Source organism: Petromyzon marinus, chromosome 65 (genome assembly GCF_048934315.1).
Source record: "Petromyzon marinus isolate PM22_M1 ecotype Great Lakes invasive population chromosome 65, UKy_Petmar_22M1.pri1.0, whole genome shotgun sequence".
Taxonomy (NCBI): Eukaryota; Metazoa; Chordata; class Hyperoartia; order Petromyzontiformes; family Petromyzontidae; genus Petromyzon; species Petromyzon marinus.
In genome coordinates, this window is record NC_133731.1 from 415,037 (window position 1) to 434,956 (window position 19,920).

Here is a 19,920-nt window from a genome sequence, read left to right on the forward strand (position 1 = left end):
ACACACACAAACAAACAAACTCCAAATACACACACACACACACAAACAAACAAACTCCAAATACACACACACACACACAAACAAACAAACTCCAAATACACACACACACACACAAACAAACAAACTCCAAATACACACACACACACAAACAAACAAACTCCAAATACACACACACACACAAACAAACAAACTCCAAATACACACACACACACACAAACAAACTCCAAATACACACACACACACACAAACAAACTCCAAATACACACACACACACAAACAAACTCCAAATACACACACACACAAACAAACTCCAAATACACACACACACACACAAACAAACTCCAAATACACACACACACACACAAACAAACTCCAAATACACACACACACACACAAACAAACTCCAAATACACACACACACACACAAACTCCAAATACACACACACACACACAAACAAACTCCAAATACACACACACACACACAAACAAACTCCAAATACACACACACACAAACTCCAAATACACACACACACAAACTCCAAATACACACACACACAAACTCCAAATACACACACACAAACTCCAAATACACACACACAACCTCCAAATACACACACACAACCTCCAAATACACACACACACACACAAACTCCAAATACACACACACAACCTCCAAATACACACACACACACACACAACCTCCAAATACACACACACACAACCTCCAAATACACACACACACAAACTCCAAATACACACACACACACAAACTCCAAATACACACACACAAACTCCAAATACACACACACAAACTCCAAATACACACACACAAACTCCAAATACACACACACAAACTCCAAATACACACACACACAAACTCCAAATACACACACACACACACAAACTCCAAATACACACACACAAACTCCAAATACACCACACACACACACAACTCCAAATACACACACACACACAAAACTCCAAATACATACAGCGGTGTCAGGTCGGAACACACACAACTCCAAATGCACACACACACACAAACTCCAAATGCACACACACACAAACTCCAAATGCACACACACACACAAAAACTCCAAATGCACACACACACACAAAAACTCCAAATGCACACACACACACAAAAACTCCAAATGCACACACACACACAAAAACTCCAAATGCACACACACACACAAAAACTCCAAATGCACACACACACACAAAAACTCCAAATACACACACACACAAACTCCAAATACACACACACACAAACTCCAAATACACACACACACACACAAACTCCAAATACACACACACACACAAACTCCAAATACACACACACACACACAAACTCCAAATACACAGCGGGTGTCAGGGTCGGGATCGAACCCACGCCCACCTGCATCATGGTCAGGCGCCCCCCTCATGTTAAACTTAGCCCCCACACACACAGAGCCCCCCCTTATGTTTAAACTTAGCCCCCACCCCCCCACACACACACAGAGCCCCCCTTATGTTTAAACTTAGCCCCCCCCCCCCACGTAGGGGAAAGTCCAGCGATTGTGAACACGGAGGCAGCAGCGACTGCTGGCGCCGTGCACACGTCAGAGACAAAGATCCCCCGTGTAGCCTTAACAAGAGCGGGGGGCAAGTGCCTGTCGTGGCGAGCTAGCGGCGCCTACGGAGGCCGGCGCCGTGGAACACGCCCGGCCGCCTCCGTCACCCCCGGTGGCGACGCTTACACGTCGCGCCACGGGACTCATTCGAGGCCGAGCCGACCCAGGGGAGGCACAGGACCGGTTCGGGTAACCGTCGCCGGCGTTGGCCGGGAGCGGGAATGGAACTGGGGCCGCCGGGTTGGTGGCACAGCGGCACCGACCTCTCGACTCGTCAGAGGCGACTGGCACGACGCACCACCACCACGTTGCTCCTGCCTACGACGCCCACCAACACCTCGCCCTCGCGCAAACACAACGCACAACTCAGACGCCACTTACACACACCACTGACGAATCACAATCTCATCCCACCAGCAGAGATGGTGGGGGGGGGGTGGGGGCACCACGACCTCCCCCCCGATCGTCATTATTATTTGTTGACGAGTAGAGGGGTACGCTCACCCCCACCGCCACGCTCCCTGCCCAGCCGCCCGTCGTAGTCATCCCCCGCCTCGTAGTCACCAGCACCACCACCACCACAACCACCACAACCACCACAACCACCACAACCACCACCACCACCACCACCGCCGCTTGCCGGGCCGGCGCATCGCGGCGCAGGCGGACGCCAGCGCCAGGCAGGCCCGGCCGCGGGCGCTGGGCCGGTGGTGGCTGGGGTCCAGCACGTTGGTGGAGCGCCGCTCCGCGTTGTAGAGCCACTCCTCGTACGGGCACGGCGGGAAGGTCGGCAGGCCCCAGCCGCGGCGCGCCTGGAACAGCGTGCCGGCCAGGGCCAGGGAGGCCCACACGCTCGCCAGCACGTAGTCTGGGGGGCGGCAGGCACGGAGCCGGCCAGCTCGTCACGGGAGACCCGGGTCCGTCCACAACACGGAGCGCGGCGACAACCGCGCGGGAGCCAACGCGGCGTCCGGCCCGCCCCCCCGGCCGGCCCGAGTCCCCCCCTGGCCGGCGGCAGCGGCGGCGTTGGCCTCACCGTTGGTCTGGAAGGGCGCCGCGTTGTAGACCCGCGTGTAGTCTTTGAGGGCCGCGCACCGCACCGTGTTGAGCAGCAGGTAGGGCAGCGAGGAGCGCACGAACACGGCGCAGGCCAGCACCACGGCGTAGCCGCCCAGCACGGCGCACGCCACCACGCTCAGCTACGCACGGGCGCCGGCAGGGGGTGGGGGTAGAGGGGCACAAACACCGTGGCACATGGTGGCTCGTGAATCCGGCGTACAGGCAGAGGGAGAGGGAGCCCAGAGAGAGAGCCCAGATCCCAAAAACACAGAGCCCCCAGACTTTAACCTTTAAAATATACATGTACACTCTTTTTTTTAATGGCTTATAAGAAGCGTCAATGGCAACAAGCGGTGGCAGTAGACACGTTCACAACAACACAGAGGTGTTCACGTCACGTGTGACCGGGCATCATCCGAGAGATGGGGGGTGTGGGAGCGCAAATGAAAAAACGCGCAGCCAAGCGAATTATTGACAATTGGGCACAGGGCGTCCTGGGCACCCCCACCCCCCACCGGTATGACAGAGTACACAGCACTGTCCTCTAGACAGTCTGGTCCCTTCACCTGATGAAGGCCGCTGGTGTTGTGGCCGAAACGTCGCGATTTTTTTCCCTTTTTGTTGTTTTTTTTTTTTAACGTGACTTTACCGAATAGAACCGAAGAGTTGGGATCCTTGCAGTTACGAAAGCTTCAAAATCTAGAAGAGTACGCGTGCCCAAGCCTTTAGCCGTGCTTTCACGAGGACCTTCAAAAGCACTGCCAGTGCCCCACGGCCAAGCCCATCGCCTTCCAATCTCCGCTGCCTCGCTTTGTACACCGCCAGCGCTGCCCTTGGGCACAGCCACGCCACGGGTATTGCCGTTGTGATCGATGCTGCAGACGCCGCACATCCAACAAGGCCCATCCTCCTCATGACCAAGCCGACTCCGGGTGGAGTTTCGCGGTGTTTCTGTCTTGGCTTGGGCTTAGGGTGCAGTTAAAACGTCCCCCTGCAGTTGTTCGTGCGTTGAGCGCACTAGAACAGGCCAAAGTGTCGTTGTCAAGAAAAGTTTCCTGGCCGGGCTTTTGCTTCGGTGCGTACGCCATTAACAAACTCGGAATTTGGTGTTCTTCACCTAAAAAAAAATCAACCGAAGCTAGGAGACCCCCTTCACAATCTCCATAATAAAAAAGCATTACTAAATACATTTTTTTAAAAACACGCCTTAATTAAACGTACCGTGCTAGTAATGGAAGGACTCCACGGCTCGAGGAAGTTGACCCGAAGCTCGCCACAACGCAAGGGGACCGTGGCGAATTACAGCCAACGCGAGTTGAGCGTGGACAATTAGACCCAAGCAGAAACATAACATTTAAAAAGAGATTGTTTAAAAATATAGATTTTTTTTTATATTTAATGATAGAATATAGTATTGTCATCAGTATGACATAAGTATACCAAGTTTGCAGTCGATACCACATTGGGAAGTGGGTTAAAATCGAGTTACAAGATTTGAGGATACAACAACAATAACAGACAGAGTGAGTTAAATAAAAGTGTAAAAAAGGGAACTCTCTGGCATGCACCGTGCTCCGAACAGGATTGCCTCTACGGCAGTGCGATCGTCAGGGTGGCCGCCGATAGAGAGTCTACCCCACTTGGCACCTAGGGGAGTCCCCGAGAGAGAGTCTACCCCAATTGGCACCTAGGGGAGTCCGCCGAGAGAGAGTCTACCCCACTTGGCACCTAGGGGAGTCTGCCGAGAGAGAGTCTACCCCACTTGGCACCTAGGGGAGTCCCCAAGAGAGAGAGTCTACCCCACTTGGCACCTAGGGGAGTCTGCCAAGAGAGTCTACCCCACTTGGCACCTAGGGGAGCCCGCCGAGAGAGAGTCTACCCCACTTGGCACCTAGGGGAGTCCGCCGAGAGAGAGTCCAGGCCTACTGATGGTATCATTGTCCTTGACCAGGTCAATGAATTAGAGATGTAGGTCTTGTTGGAATTCCCTTCACCTCTACTGTAGCAGACGGACGTAAAATATGGCATCTGTGCAGGATCGCCCGTTCCTGAAACCACGTTGGGGCTCCGCAAGCCTCTCCTCAGCATGCCTGGCAAGGCGATGTTGATTGTCTTGGCAAGGATTCTTTCCCGGCACACTGAGGAGTGAGATGCCCCTGTAGTTGTTACAGTCTGTGCGGTCCCCCTTCTTAAAGAGGGGGACCACCAGGGCATCCTTCCAATCCTGCAGAACCCGTCCAGTGGTCCAGACTGTTGTTATGATGCCATATAGGGCAGCCTGTGCACAAACGCCACCCTCCCTCAGCATTTCGCTTGGGGGTTAATCTCTGCCCGGTGGCTTTCCTGGTCTCAAACTCTCTATCACCTTCGGTGTAGAGCTTCTTTCGCACAGTACGTAGCCAACCGTGTTAAATCGGAAGGCGCGGGGGAAGGACATAAACACAAAAATCCGTCAAATATTTGAGTTTGCCGATCAGAAGGGAAGAGCGTTCCAGACGGCCGCCAGAAGCAGCGAATCTGAAAGTGCCGCATCGGGATTAAACTCTGCCATGCCCTGCCACCCGTGGATTAATATTTTTTCTTAAAAAGACGAACGTCGCATGCTGGGTTAAAATGCAGGGTGCCAACCACTGTGCCACACACACACCCATCAAAATAAAACTTGTACGCATTCCCTGGGGGGGGGGGGGGGCAAATTGTATTCCAGTTGCTTAAAATATAAAAACCATTTCAATGGGCTTCTCGAACAAAAACAACAAATGGAATACGTGTCCATCCGCGTGTGCAAGGGGGAGCGGAGCTGAAGCGGTTAGCACGCCACGCCACGAACCTGCAGGGGCAGAGTTCGATTCCCGCTCACGGCCAACACCAGTGACGATTATCCGAACCGGTCCTTGGGGCCTCCGCTAGGTCGACTCAGCCTCAAATGACTACCTGGTGCGGTGCGTAAAAACATCGCCACTGGGGAGACAAAAGGCGCCCCGGGGGCCTGTTGCTGGCCACCCACCCCCTCGTGCGCAATCCCGGCCTTCATTAGGCGCTCGCCAACAGCGCTTGCCACCAGCAGTCCGGTAAGGCTACACGGGGGATCTTCGTCCGTGTTGTTGGAGCACGCTCGTAGGGGTTTCATCAAGCGGCACGCAAAGTGCTCGCCGCAACTCAGCAAACTGGGACGGACCACCACAAAAGGAAAGCCATTCATCACCACGAATAGACCTCCTCCCGCCTCGGCGAATCACCACGGCGCCCCGGGGGAAGAGGCGCTGACACGAGGCGGCGGCGGCGGCGGCATCTTCAAGGCCCTCCAGGCCGGCTGGGCCGGCACCAAGAGATCGGAGCTCCCAAGGACCCGGAATGGGCACGGCAAGGTGGTGGGAACGTAGCGAGGGAGAACTGGGCAGACGCAACCGACTAGTGCGAGAGCGAGGGAGAGAGACACCGAGAGCGAGGGAGAGAGACACCGAGAGTCAAGAGAGAGACCGAGACACCGAGAGATCCAGAGACCGAGACTGAGAGAGACACCGAGAGTCAAGAGAGAGACCGAGACACCGAGAGATCCAGAGAGCGAGGGAGAGAGACACCGAGAGTCAAGAGAGAGAGACACCGAGTGATCCAGAGACCGAGACTGATAGAGACACCGAGAGTCAAAAGAGAGAGAGAGAGAGACTGAGACACCGAGTGATCCAGAGAGCGAGATTTATAGAGACGGAGAGAGGGTCGAGGGGTCCAGAGATCTACGACTCGCATTTCCCCAAAAGGGGAAAAGGTCAAAAATAGTTCCCAGTCAAAGCTGGAGGAGTAGGGAATATCCAGTCATTCAATTGAAAAGGCTTTACCATATCCTCTTCCAGCAATAATACAGAAGGATGTTAACCCTTTCCTGCTCCGATGACGTACGTACACACACACGTACACATGTCATGACGTTTTTATTCCGGTTCCGTTCCGATGACGTACACACACGTCATCGGAACGAAACCGCCAGGAAAAAAAACTCAAAACAAAGCAACTTCTATAAATCGGTATCAATCCTCCCACAAGGCCTTGCGTGCGTGCGGTGCCGTTCGCGTGGCACAGTTTTTGGTGACGGCTATCGCAGACTGGCGGCGGTCGTGCCGCTAACGTCCTCTGCGGTGTGCGGGTGCACGTCTTAAATTAAACAGCGGCGCCAATACTACCACCACGCCTCTCGCGCGCGTTCCGAGATTCGGCAGCACCTACGAAGGCCGCCTGTGTCTCCCCCAGTAGCAATGTTCACTACACACCGCACCAGGTACTCATTTGGAGGCCGAGTCGACCTACGCCAGGCCCATGACCGGTTCGTGATAAAAATCGTCACTGGTGTTGGCCACGAGCGGGAATCGAACACGTGTCGTTCGGTTCATAGCGCAGCTACACTACCGCTCCCCACTACACACACACACCCCTCGGTAAGTGCTCAACTAGTAACTAAATCGTCACATTTTGTTTACGTGACAAACTTTTGTTTAAATCGGTTGCGTGTTGGGTGGTGGTGGCGGCGTGCTTGGAGACAAACCGGTTTATATTTACGCGATCTCTAACCCACAAACAAACCCTCTTATTCATGGACGATATTATAAATCTCAACGTTCATCCTACAAAGTCCCATCACGAGGGGAGAAACACAAGCAGAATTTACATTACGAGACGTCATTTGCCAGTAGCAAGATATTGCAAACATGATCCCTTGTTTAAAGGTGTCAGTTTTGGTGCCAGATAAAAAGGGTAAAAACCTATTACTATATCTTGCTACTGGCAAAGGAGGTCTCATAATGTAAATGCTTACCGAGCCCCCAATACTCTGATAGTGCGCTGTTTTTGAGTTGTACGCCTTTTGGCGTCATCTGGTCCAACACCAGTGGAGACTAAGGGCTCTAAGAAAAGCCGTCTCGGGTGTGGACCAATCAATTTCAAGGACAGTGCCAATATCATTATCAGAGTTGTCTCTTCATGTTTGCATTTTGACTGCTTGTGTTGTGGTTATTGCAAACATGATCCCTTGTATAAAGGTGTCAGTTTTGGTGCCAGATAAAAGGGTAAAAACCTATTACTACAAACATAATTTGTTGTTGTTGCCCGTATTGAAATGGCTGTATGCCGTATGGACCTGAAAACTCAATTTCCCTGCACAAGAATAAGGGGTAAATCGTATGGCTCGACCGGTATGCATATACGACTACTACTAGCGGCGCATTACAAAAGACACAAATCCCCCCCCCCCCCCCCCCCGACTCCCCCGACCCCCCCCGACCCCCCCCCCCCCGACTCCCCCGACCCCCCCCGACCCCCCCCCCCCCCCCCCACGTAGCCTTAACAGACTGTTGGGGCAAGTGCCGATAGCGAGTAGCAGTACCTGAACTAGCGCACGCATATTCATTCGTACACGCACCGATACAATCCGTCGGACTCGTTCAACGCAAAGATAAAGATCCCCCATATAGCCTTTAAAAACAGACTGTTGGGGCAAGCGCTGTTCGCGAGCAACACCTATGAAGGAGAGAACGGCACACGAGGGGATGGGTGGTCAGCACCATGCCCAGCCGTCTTTCTCCTCAGTGGCGATGTTTATTACACACCGCACCAGGTGCTCATTTGCGTAGGCCGAATCGAACTAGGGGAGGGCCCAGGACCGGTTCAGCTAATCGTCACCGATGTTGGCCGTGAGCGGGAATCGAACTCGGGCGGTCAGGTTCGTGGCGCGGCGCGCCAACTGCTACACCGCCGCTCCCCCCTTACACACACACACACACGTGCACACACGCGCACACACACACGCACACGTGCACACGTACGTACCTTGGAGCCGAACGCCTCGCAGCCGCTGGCACTGGACAAGCGACGCAGGGCGCTCAGAAGGGAGTCCACCCCCAGGTCGCCCTCTTCGAGGAAGGTCTGGTAGACGTCGTACTCCAGGCGCCAGCGAGACTCGGGGCCCTTGTCCTGGTCGCAGGCTGGTGGCACAGAACCCCTGCGGACGACGGAAAGCAGCAGGCACACGCCGGCATGCTAGTCACGCGTGCGTACACACGCGTAAGTACACGCGCGTACGTACAACTACCGCCATTCGCCGCGAAGTGGCGGTGACGTCACTTGTGCCAGGCCACGTGAAGTGTTGAACGCCCGCTGGCAGGAGGTCACAGGGCAGACTCAGGTGCCTTGGGTCGAATCATTGAGATGAGTTGCCGATGCACCATCTGTGCCCCCTACTGTGCCAACTTGCTGTGTCTATGGTAAGGCCCCACCTCTTAGTGGCATGCTCCAGGTTCAGCAGCAGCGCCTCCAACTCCTCCTGAGTGAGCAGCAATCACCACGTCATCGGTATACGTAAGATGGTTGAACAATAGGGAGCCATCCCTTGATCGCACCCGGGAATCGATCAGCCTCCCATTGTATCTGTACCAGATGGCAATTCCTCCGGTACAGCCATTGAAGGCTTCATGAACTACGTAGTAAAAATAGATGTTAAATAATGTGGGAGCCAGAAGATATCTCTGGTCGCAGCCCAAGGTGAACAGGGAATGCCTCCGACTCCCGGCCACCTAGTTAGACCCGGGCCCGCTCACCATCATGAAGGCCCTTAATGATCGTGAGCACAGATTCAGGGGCTCCGAGCATGAAAAACAACCCAGAGCTCAGGCCTACTGATGGTATCATAGGCCTTGACCAGGTCAATAAAGCAGAGCTGCAGGTCTTGTTGGAATTCCCTACACCTCTGCTGCAGCAGACGGACAGAAAATATGGCATCTGTGAAGGACCGCCCTTTCCTGAAACCGCATTGGGGCTCCGCAAACCTTTCCTCAGCGTGCCTAGCAAGGCAATGTTGAATAATCCTTTCCAGGACCTTTCCTGGCACACCAAGGGATGAGATGCCCCTGAAGTTGTTAGTCTGTGCGGTCCCCTTCTTAAAGAGGGCGACCACCAAGGCATCCTTCCAATCCTGCGGAACCCGTCCAGTGGCCCACACTGTTGGTATGATGTCATATAGGGCAGTCTGTGCACAAACGCCACTCCCTCAGCATTTCGCTTGGGAGTTGATCTCTGCCCGGTGCCTTTCCTGGTCTCAAACTCTGGATCACCTTCAGTACTTCCTCAACAGATGGCACCTCAGCCAGCCACTCGCAGGGGGTGACTTCTTCCAATATTTGGAGGCACGGCAGCCTCAGCAGGGTCATCACCACTTTGTCCCATGATGTTTTCCATGCGGAGGGATTTCCCCTCCCCCAGGACCTCACATAAATGCTCAGAGAATCTGCATACCGGTTCCTGGGGGTCATAAATTGGATCGCCGTTCTTTCCCCTAATCATGGTAATAGGTGTACGTACACACGCGCACACACACACACAATGTACGTCGGTCGTCATCGCAATGGAAAATGGGTCAGGATCTTTTTGTCAGAAACTCTGGAGCGGTGCAAAAAGCCACAGAAGAAGATGAAGCAGACGTAACAGAACTACTTCTGGAGATAAAAATCTCAAGCGGACCTCTGGGTCTATACAGAAGAGTGGGGCAGTGCTTTCACATCACCCCCCGCAATCATTGAGAACCGACGGTTACACCACTGTCTGTACGTTCAGCTTACTTTGCTCCCACCGTACGTAGCCAACCGTGCTAAAATCGGGAGGGTGCGGGGGAGTAGGGAAGGACAAACAAACTAAAACACCAAAACAGGCATTATAAAAGAAACGCGTTTGTCAACGTAGGCGAGGATTTAAGAGTGCAGCACAGCGCCCAGCGGCGTTCCAGACGGCCGCGGAAGCGAATCTGAGAGCGCCGCGGGACGATGCGGTCACCACCGTCTTTGTTCGACGGCCAGCTGCAATCCGCTGCTGCTGCTGCTGCTGCGAGGATGACGACCGGAGTTTGCGTGCTGATGGTTTACGCTCGTTGACGAGGAGGTATTGTGGTTAAACTACCTTGCCCATCGAGACAAAAACAGAAAGCCACATTTGAGGAAACAACCTAAAATATAAATTAATTAAAAAAATGGGGGGGGTGGAGGGGGGAGGGGGGATGACCGACCGTGGGTACCCTAGGTTGGCCGGAGCAAATTCCAGCACCGTCTCGTAGAGGTTGTAGCTCAGACGGAGGTTGAGGTCCACCTCCATGTCGTACTCCAGGTTACAGCCGCCCGGCACAGGGTCTGGTAGGAATGAGCGCAGCGGAGAGAGCGCAGCGGAGAGAGCGCAGCGGAGAGAGCGCAGCGGAGAGAGCGCAGCGGAGAGAGCGCAGCGGAGAGAGCGCAGCGGAGAGAGCGCAGCGGAGAGAGCGCAGCGGAGAGAGCGCAGCGGAGAGAGCGCAGCGGAGAGAGCGCAGCGGAGAGAGCGCAGCGAGCTGAAAAACGTGGACCGGATGTATCAAGTCGTAACCGGATGTGGACTCTTTATTATTAAAACTAATACTACACACCATGCCTAAACAATTAACAACTGCCCGAAAAGTTCCATTGCCAATCCCATCAGCCGCAAATATATTCAAATGTTGACACGGGCCCCTCCTCCCGAGTTCACGTCAACCTCAAAATTAATCTGCCGAAGCGGCGCTCATCGCTGCGTCGGCCACCGCGGGGGCGGCTGGCGGGCACGAACAGAAAGTCGTTGTAAAGAACGCAAAGAAACGAGTTTCCCAACCTAAACGACGATTTCAATGCGCAGCAGCACAGTAACCAACGGCGTCCTAATACAACGGAAGGCAAGTGCATTCCAGACGGCCGCAGAAGCAGCGCATCTGTTGGCGTGCGGTGCGGTAACCACCGTCCTTGTTCCATCTACTGCTGGATGAAGATCGATGCGGTGGCGACGTCTCTACCATGCGTGCGTTCTCTAATCCGCGTGCTGCTCCGTCTCTCAGCGTAATCACCATCGCCGTGCACAGACCCAGTGGGCTTACTGACATGGGAAGGTAGCAGCGTTGCAGACGGCCGCGGAAGCGGCGCCATCTGAAAGCGCCGCGCGATGTGGTGACCGTTTGTTCAATGACCGGTCAGCGGTGTAGTGTAGTACGGTATTGCGTAGTATAGCAGTGTGCAGTGTGGAGAGCATAGTAGTTGCGTAGGCCACCGCAGGAGCCACTGGCATACACAGACGAACTGCGATTTAACCAACTATTAAAACACGGATCACAAAAAAAAACACATTTAAAAATAAACATATACCACACACACACACTATTGAAACGGAAGCATTTAAAGTTATTTTCACTTCAAATCTTAACATTCAAGGGTAGACAGAGTTCTGTGGTTAGTTTGTGGTCCTTCCCCAGCACCTCCGATTAGCACGTTGGCTACGTACCGTGCGAAGAAAGTTCAACACACAAAGACAAACATCCCCCGTATAGCCTTAACAGACTGTTGGGGCAAGTGCTGTTAGCGAGCAGCTACCGACGAAGGCCGGCACTGTGGCACACGAGGGGGTGGGTGGCCAGCACCACGCCCACCCGCCATTGTCTCCCACGTGGCGATGTTTACACGCCACACCAGGTACTCATTTGAGAAAGCCCAGTCGACCTAGGGGAGGCCCAGGGCCGGTTCAGATAATCGTCACTGGCGTCGATGGCCGCGAGCGAGAATCGAACTCCGTTAGCCGGGTTCGTAGCGCTCAACGCCACACCACCGCTCCCCACTACATACACACACGACATACAAGAAGTGGCGCAGTGCTTAGCCACACACGCTGTGTGTGTGTGTGTGTGCGCGCCTCACCACTGGTTGAATAGGCCAGTGCCAGAAGGCTGGCTGTAGCGTTGGCTTGGGTCCCCGTGTACATGTACCACAGCAGTCGGCTGTCCCTGGGATGAAGTGGAAACAGCAGCCCTGCGTCCGTACCAGTGTACGAGTTTCCTCTCCCGAGGGCCTGACACACGCACACACACACACGGGTTGCACGTACAAACATTATTCCGCACGCGCACACGGAAAATCTTACATCCCGATTAGCAGGTACACAAAAATGGGACCTTTTTTTTGCCAGTATCAAAGTATGAAAAAAATATTCATAGGTTTTTACCCTTTGCTGGCAATAAAATAGGAGAGGCGTTAAGATATCCAAATACCAAATAGATACCTTTTGCAAAGAATCAAGTTGATGCATCAAATAACAAACAATCTCCGACCCCCAGCAACAGGTTTGCAGATTTGCCGAGCATTTCTGTGAGGTCCTGGGGAAGGGAAAATCCCTCAGCCAGGAAAACATCGTGGCACAAAGTGGGGATGAACCTGCTGAGGCTGCGGTGCCTCAAATATTGGAAGAAGTCACCCCCTGTGAGTGGCTGGCTGAGGTGCCATCTGTTGAGGAAGTACTGAAGGCGATCCAGAGTCTGAGACCAGGAAAGGCACTGGGCAGAGATGATCTCTCAAACGAAATGCTGAGGGAGGGTGGTGTTTGTGCACAGACTGCCCTATATGACATAACAACAGTCTGGACCACTGGACGGGTTCTGCAGGATTGGAAGGATGCCCTGGTGGTCCCCCCTCTTTAAGAAGGGGGACCGCACAGACTGTAACAACTACAGGGGCATCTCACTCCTCAGTGCCGGGAAAGAATCCTTGCCAAGACAATCAACATCGCCTTGCCAGGCATGCTGAGGAGAGGCTTGCGGAGCCCCAACATGCAACTCAAATTATGGACCATGCAGCAAACCCATAGGAGGCACATAGTGATACATCAGGACTCACAGATACAGAGATAGAGACCCACAACGATGCATTAGACAGACCACACTAGTGCGATTGTGGACATGCAACCCACACTATGAACAACATAGTTAACACAACTGCAGTAGTCTGCACTCCTTCAATGTAGGTGGAGGAACAACGAACCGACAAACTCTCTCTCTCGCTTTCTAGGCCACGACACAAGACCCAACCCAAAAAACCCGGGACAGTCATCTCTGCTTGACGTTCTGTTGACCAATGCCCCTCACAATTTCCCACTTACTGGTGTTCTGGGTAATAACCTTAGTGATCACTCCTTCATATTGGGGGTGAGATCGTCAGCCAGACCCAAAGCACTCCCCAGGATCGGTTGTTCAGCACTCCATGAGACACTTCGACATACATGGATTTACGAATGCTGTGCTTCACTCCAATAGACAAGGTCTGCCATACCCCCAACCTGACTACGGCTTGGGACACCTTTTTGGCAAATTCTTAACAAACATGTTCCGTTGGTTAGATTTAAAATTCAAGGCAAACGGCCACCATGGTTTGATCCTTTGATTACCAAGCTCATGAAAACGAGGAACAAGGCTTGGGCATGTGCTCAGAAAAGTAATTTGGTCAATGACTGGCTAGAGTACAGGATTCTGAGGATTGGATGCGTCAAGAAAAATACGGTATGCAAATTTTTTTATTTACTTTTCCTACACTCTCCTGGAATCACGTGGCAACGCCAGGATATTCTGGAAAAAGGTAAAATGTATTTTAAAAAAGCACCCAACACAGATAATCTTCCAGTTGCACTTAACCTAAATAGGGACTATTTTTCAGAGCCTCAAAAAAATAGTTGACAATTTGAACCTTAATTTTTCTGAAGCTGGTGACCTTTCTGATAATAATAATAATATATTGGGAGTAAACCCAGCTAATGCAATTTCTGACATCCCTGTACAAACATTAAACGAATTTAGTTTCCAGCCTATCCACGAAAATAATGTTCTGAAACATTAGTCCTACCTCAAAGCGTCCTACTCTTCTGGAGCAGATAGTATTCCTATCTTTGATCCGCTAACTGTTGGTCACCTAATATACAAACCTATAGCCCATATTTTCAACCTGTCCATCAATGAAGCATCGGTACCTCTAGAATGGAAACATTCCTATGTTCGTCCACTTCATTAAAGGGAGCCCTAAAAATGATCCAAATAACTACCGACCATCTCAATTTTGTCCCCGTTTATTAAACTTATTGAAAAATTATTAAACTACCAAATTAGCAGTTTCCCGTCTGACAATAACCTCTTACATCGAAACCAATCTGGGTTCCGAAAAAAATACAGCACCACATCTGCTGCACTTGACTCTCTAAATCACATTTACAGTCGCATGGATAATAAGCAGTACTGCACCAGTCTTTTTCTGGACTTGTCAAAAGCCTTTGATACAGTCGACCAAAACATCCTGCTTTGTAAGCCAAGTTGCCTCCGTTTCTCCAAACACGCAGTTGAATGGTTAAAAATGTACCTCTTCACGCACCAAAACTGTATTCATAGATGGTTGGAGGTCAATATAAGAAAATAGGGGTTCCACAGGGTTCCATCCTTGGCCACCTCTTGTTCTCTGTTCATGTCAATGACTTGGGCACTGACCTGGATAATTCCAGGGTAAATCGGTTTGCAGATGACACAATACTGATTACTGCTGGCCACTCTCTGGATGACGTGATTACTAAGTGTCAGTGCGATTTCAACAAAGTACAACATCAGCTCGTGGCTCTTAAAACTAGTCCCGAATGCCTCCAAATCCAAGGTGGCATGCTTCTCACCAGGACTAAAGCAGGAAATGTTTTCTCCAATTACATCCTCAAATAATTATCTAAGAGAGCAAGTCAAGATCTATAAGTATCTTGGGGTCATCTTTGATTCAAAACTAAATTTTCAAGATCACATTGATTCTATTAGTAAAAAGACAAAATTAAAAATTGGTTTCCTGTATCGACACAAGCATCGCTTCCCCACAATGTTCCGTTTTGAATTGATAAAAGCTACCATACTTCCTGTACTTGATTACTGTGACATCTATATGTAAAAAGGGAAATTTGTGAATGTGTGCCGTTCCAAATGTTTAGCATACTTCCCAACATGTAACAAACTTGAAATTTGGCATGTGGGTAGCTTCCAGACTGTACACAATGCAAAACGTATAAAAATAGACTTGTCTTTTGGGGGGGGGGGGGGGGGGGGCAATAATAGATGTATTTTTCACGGCAAGCGAGCGGTGACGTCACATCTGTGATGTCACCCGCATGCGGCAGCGTCACGCAGTGTGCCTGCTGACGTCACGCATCCCCCGTCCCCACCCTCTGCGTAGGCCGTGTATTAATCCAAGACAAGAATCCAAGTCTGGGGCGAGTCTGGGTACTAAAGCTCGTTGTATATAAATCAGCCCCCAGTACTGTACTGAAGAAGCCTGACCCAATTTATCATTCGGCTTTAAGATTTGCATTGAACTGCCCAAAAAGGACCGATCACTGCGCTCTACACATTGGGTCAACCCTTACCATCTCTTAATGATCGACGGCTTGTGCATCAGATCTTATTTATTCACGATGAATTCACAAAAAAAATCAGCAGACTACCTGCTGGATCTCCTCCTCACTGTTGTGTCGAAGAACAAATGTAACCCAAAGGTCCTCGCTCATTTACCAGCTTCACATTCCTTATTGCCGTACAAATACTGGCGGAAGGGTCTGGAATGCTATCGCCGATAAACGGAAACTTGGATCGCTACCTACGAATATCTGCACTCAAAACTGCTCGAAAAGCTGTGCACCCGCAGCTGCGACTATTGCCGAGTGGCCCGTAAAGTATGATTTTTAAGTTTTTAATCATCGTGTGCTGATCTAAAAAGATGCATTGATATAGTACGATACTACTACTGCTATTTGTGCTGTTATGGAGTAACTCATGCTAGTGGCTATGGCTACAAAGTGGGGTTTTTTTGTACATGTTATGTATATCGTTTATTGTTACATTTTAAAATCACAGTTCCTATGGTTAAACCATGTTTGTTGAAGTACTGAGTTAGCCTGATAACTTTAATCTAAATTATCTTTTGGAATTTTTTTTACTTAAATCCCATTGGGATTTTTGCACACAGCATTGTTAGACGGTGGTTTTTTTTCTGGAAGATTTTGCTGGTTTTTCCCGGATGTTTCTGTTGTGCGTCATCATTTTAAGATCTTGTGTGTTCATGCTTCTGTTTGTTGCGATTGCACCCGAATCAAGAGCCACATGAGCCACATGGCTCACAGGGCTGTACCTAATAAATCAACTTGAAACTACAATTGTAAATGTTGTAGTGGGTTAACTCTCCAACACACAACCGTTTAGTGCTGAACGAGTACACTACACTATACACTACACTTGTAAATGTTGTAGTGGTTAGTGATGCACTAGTAAAGAATTGGCCACGTTTTGTTTACGTGACAAACCCCTTACTGATTGACTGTCGGGTGGTTGCGGGCTTAACGACACCACATTTATATTTTTGCGATTTAACCCAACAAAAAAAACCTCTTACGTTCCTTTTGCTCTACACCAGGTGTTGGCGAGGTGCAGAATGTGCACATCAGGCAAACCAGTAGCACCCACCAATAAACAAATATGTTAACTCTTATCCGTAGGGTTTTTTGGGGGGGGGGGGGGTTATATCGCGTAAATACGAGTGCCGTTAAACTATTAAATTCGTCGCGAAAACCTACCTGTGTTGAACAAATGTTAACTCGTCAGACAGTAGGTAGCAGCAGCTTCAGTTTAGAAACATGACACCGATATTATTTAAGATTATTTTGCTGCTATGCATTTCATATCCGTCGGCCCATACGGTTCACCCCACATTCTTGTACAGGGGAAACTGAATTTTCAGGTCCATACGGCGTACGGCCGTTTCAATACTGGAACATTTATTTAGATTATGTATTTGTCCTTTGTGATGGGACTTTGTAGGATGAACGTTGAGATTTATAAGGGCACGGGGTGACCAATAAGGTCTGAAATAAGGTAGGGCACTGATAAGGGGTTGACCCAAGGCCGTAATTAAAATAAATATTGGGGGGGGGGTCACATCCCCCCCCCCCCCAATATATTGCTACAAATAGATTTCTGTTAATAGGATTGTGGTTATGGTTGTACTTTATTAATCCCCAATTTCTGCCATTACATACAATGAAACAAGAAAAAACAGAGCAATGTAAATACAATAACACTATTAGACATTGTAAAAAAAACGTCCATTCGAAGTTTTAGTGATTTTTTAATATAATTTTCACAGGAAATTAGTTTTTAAATTTAGATTTTTTTCTGGGGGGGGGGGGGGGGGGTGGGACTCCCCCAGACCCCCTGGAAGATTTGGTCCCTCTCAGTGTTGACTCCACAGCCTTGGGTTGGCCAGGTATAATATGTCCACACCACGATGATGATAATGATGATAAGCCATACTTTGTTGAGGTGACCATTTGTCATGTTCAGGTGGCTTCTGAAAAAAAATCAGTTGAATGCTTCGGTGGGCTTTGCCTGCTAAAATACAAAAGAGTTTCCTTTTGTGTATTTTTTTAAAGCGACTTGTTCACCTTCATTTTAGCAAATCTGCGCACTGTGTATTGTTGTCGTAACGTTCTTACTCCGTGCCCCCACCCCCACCCCTTACTGAACAGTAAATGAAGAGCTTTATAGCTCATCGGGTTCCTCATGCAGTATTAAAAATTCTGATGACGATTGGGATAACACCACAACCGTCACCATCACTACAACCACTACCACAACTCCAACCACCACTTTAACCGCTATTCAGTGGAGTAAAATAAAATAAATCGCTCCAGATGACTGCTGCAAAGTATGATCTGTATTTTGATTTAGTGTGCTGATCTTAAAGGTGCATTGAAAAAAATTGATACTCCGACTGATGCTCCTGTTGTTGTGGAGGGACTCATGCAGCCAGCTATGGCTCTAGGGTTTGGTGTTACATGTTGTTTGTCGTTTATTGTGAAAATTTAGTCACGGTTCCTAAGATCACTGTTACATTGCTTGTATGGCTTTATTTTGGTGATGTCTAAAACGTTTGTTGGTTTGGCCATATTTGTTGTAATACGGAGTTAGACTGATGGCCTTAATCTGAGTTGTCTTGTGGTTGTTGTTTGGCTTGCATCCCACTGGGATTTTTGCACACAGCGTTGGTGTACGGTGCTATTTCAGGAATATTTTGATGTTTTTTCCTGGATTTTCTGTTTGCACAGTCACATAGTCACTTTAAGATGTTTTCTTGTTCATGTTTTTTGTTTGTTGTGGTTGCACCCGATTCAAGAGCCGAATGGCTCACGGGGCTATACCAAATAAATAAAAAACTGAAAATAAAAAAACACGACCCCCGTGCCAGGCTAGGTGCACGTCGAGGCCACGCGAGGTGTCGAACGCACGCCGGCAGGAGGTCACGGGGCAGACCCAGCAGGTGCCACGGGTCGACCGACCGATGCACCCACTGTGCCCACCCCTCCCCTACTGTGCCAACTCGCTGCGCTTTATCCACCCGGCGCTCCGCTCGTTGTTGTGAGCAGCGTGGCTCCTCCCCGCCCTCCGTTGTTGCTGGAGCTGGCGACTGCCTCACAACTGCAGCAGCAGCAGCGGCGTCCTTCACGAGCCTCCACCGCCATCGACCACAACCACCGCCGTCGACCACAACCACCGCCGTCGACCACAACCACCACCGTCGACCACAACCACCACCGTCGACCACAACCACCACCGTCGACCACAACCACCACCGTCGACCACAACCACCACCGTCGACCACAACCACCACCGTCGACCACAACCACCACCGTCGACCACAACCACCACCGTCGACCACAACCACCACCGTCAACCACAACCACCACCGTCAACCACGCGCGCAGCAATCCACAACAAACCTGAGCGGACATCGTCGTCAGCCGTGTGAGGCGACTGTGACCCCGAGGCCAAGTGAAGGATGGCCGAGAGGCTCAGCAGCAGCAGCGGCGAGCCCCACATGGTAGCCGGCAGCGACCCGGCAGCGGGGACACAGCAGCCGCAGCAGCAGCAGCCGCAGGCGGCGGAGGAGGAGGAGGAGGCAAGCGACGGCGACAGCGCGTGACGGACGCCAAATGTAGCAATGCGCGCAGGCGGTGCTTATATTGCGGAACTGCTGATGCGAGATAAGGACCCCCCCTACACCCACCACGCGCCGCCCCTCTCCAGCGCTTCCGGCCCCCACCCCCCCATAGCCATCGGCTCCCCTGCACCTCTTCCGCCCCCACCCCCCAGTCCATCGGTTTCCCCCCCCGCACCCCCTTCCGGCCCCCCCTTCCGCCCCCCCTTCCGCCCCCCCAGGCTCTCCTCACTCGCCATTGCCAATTCCGCCCCCCCGACGCCGCCACCACTTATTATAATAGTTTGCTGAATTTTATTTGTAGGCCGATGGCCAATTTACACCGCGGCCTCAATAAGGGAAAATATAATAATAATAGAGAGTAACAAAACAATATAACTATATAT

The 19,920-nt window shown here is 50.9% G+C and overlaps 1 protein-coding gene across 1 annotated transcript; it reads right to left on the reverse strand.

The window, feature by feature from the left end:
• Window positions 1-1,512: 1,512 nt before the first annotated feature.
• On the reverse strand, window positions 1,513-19,523 carry LOC116956424 (transmembrane 7 superfamily member 3-like). Its single transcript, XM_076054226.1, has 6 exons — window positions 19,317-19,523; window positions 12,398-12,548; window positions 10,720-10,840; window positions 8,496-8,667; window positions 2,656-2,818; window positions 1,513-2,487 (listed from the first exon to the last, which is right to left on the reverse strand). Exons 1-6 carry the CDS (start codon window positions 19,326-19,328, stop codon window positions 2,180-2,182), a joined length of 927 nt encoding a protein of 308 aa, XP_075910341.1. The 5' UTR covers window positions 19,329-19,523; the 3' UTR covers window positions 1,513-2,179.
• Between the last annotated feature and the right edge of the window lie 397 nt (window positions 19,524-19,920).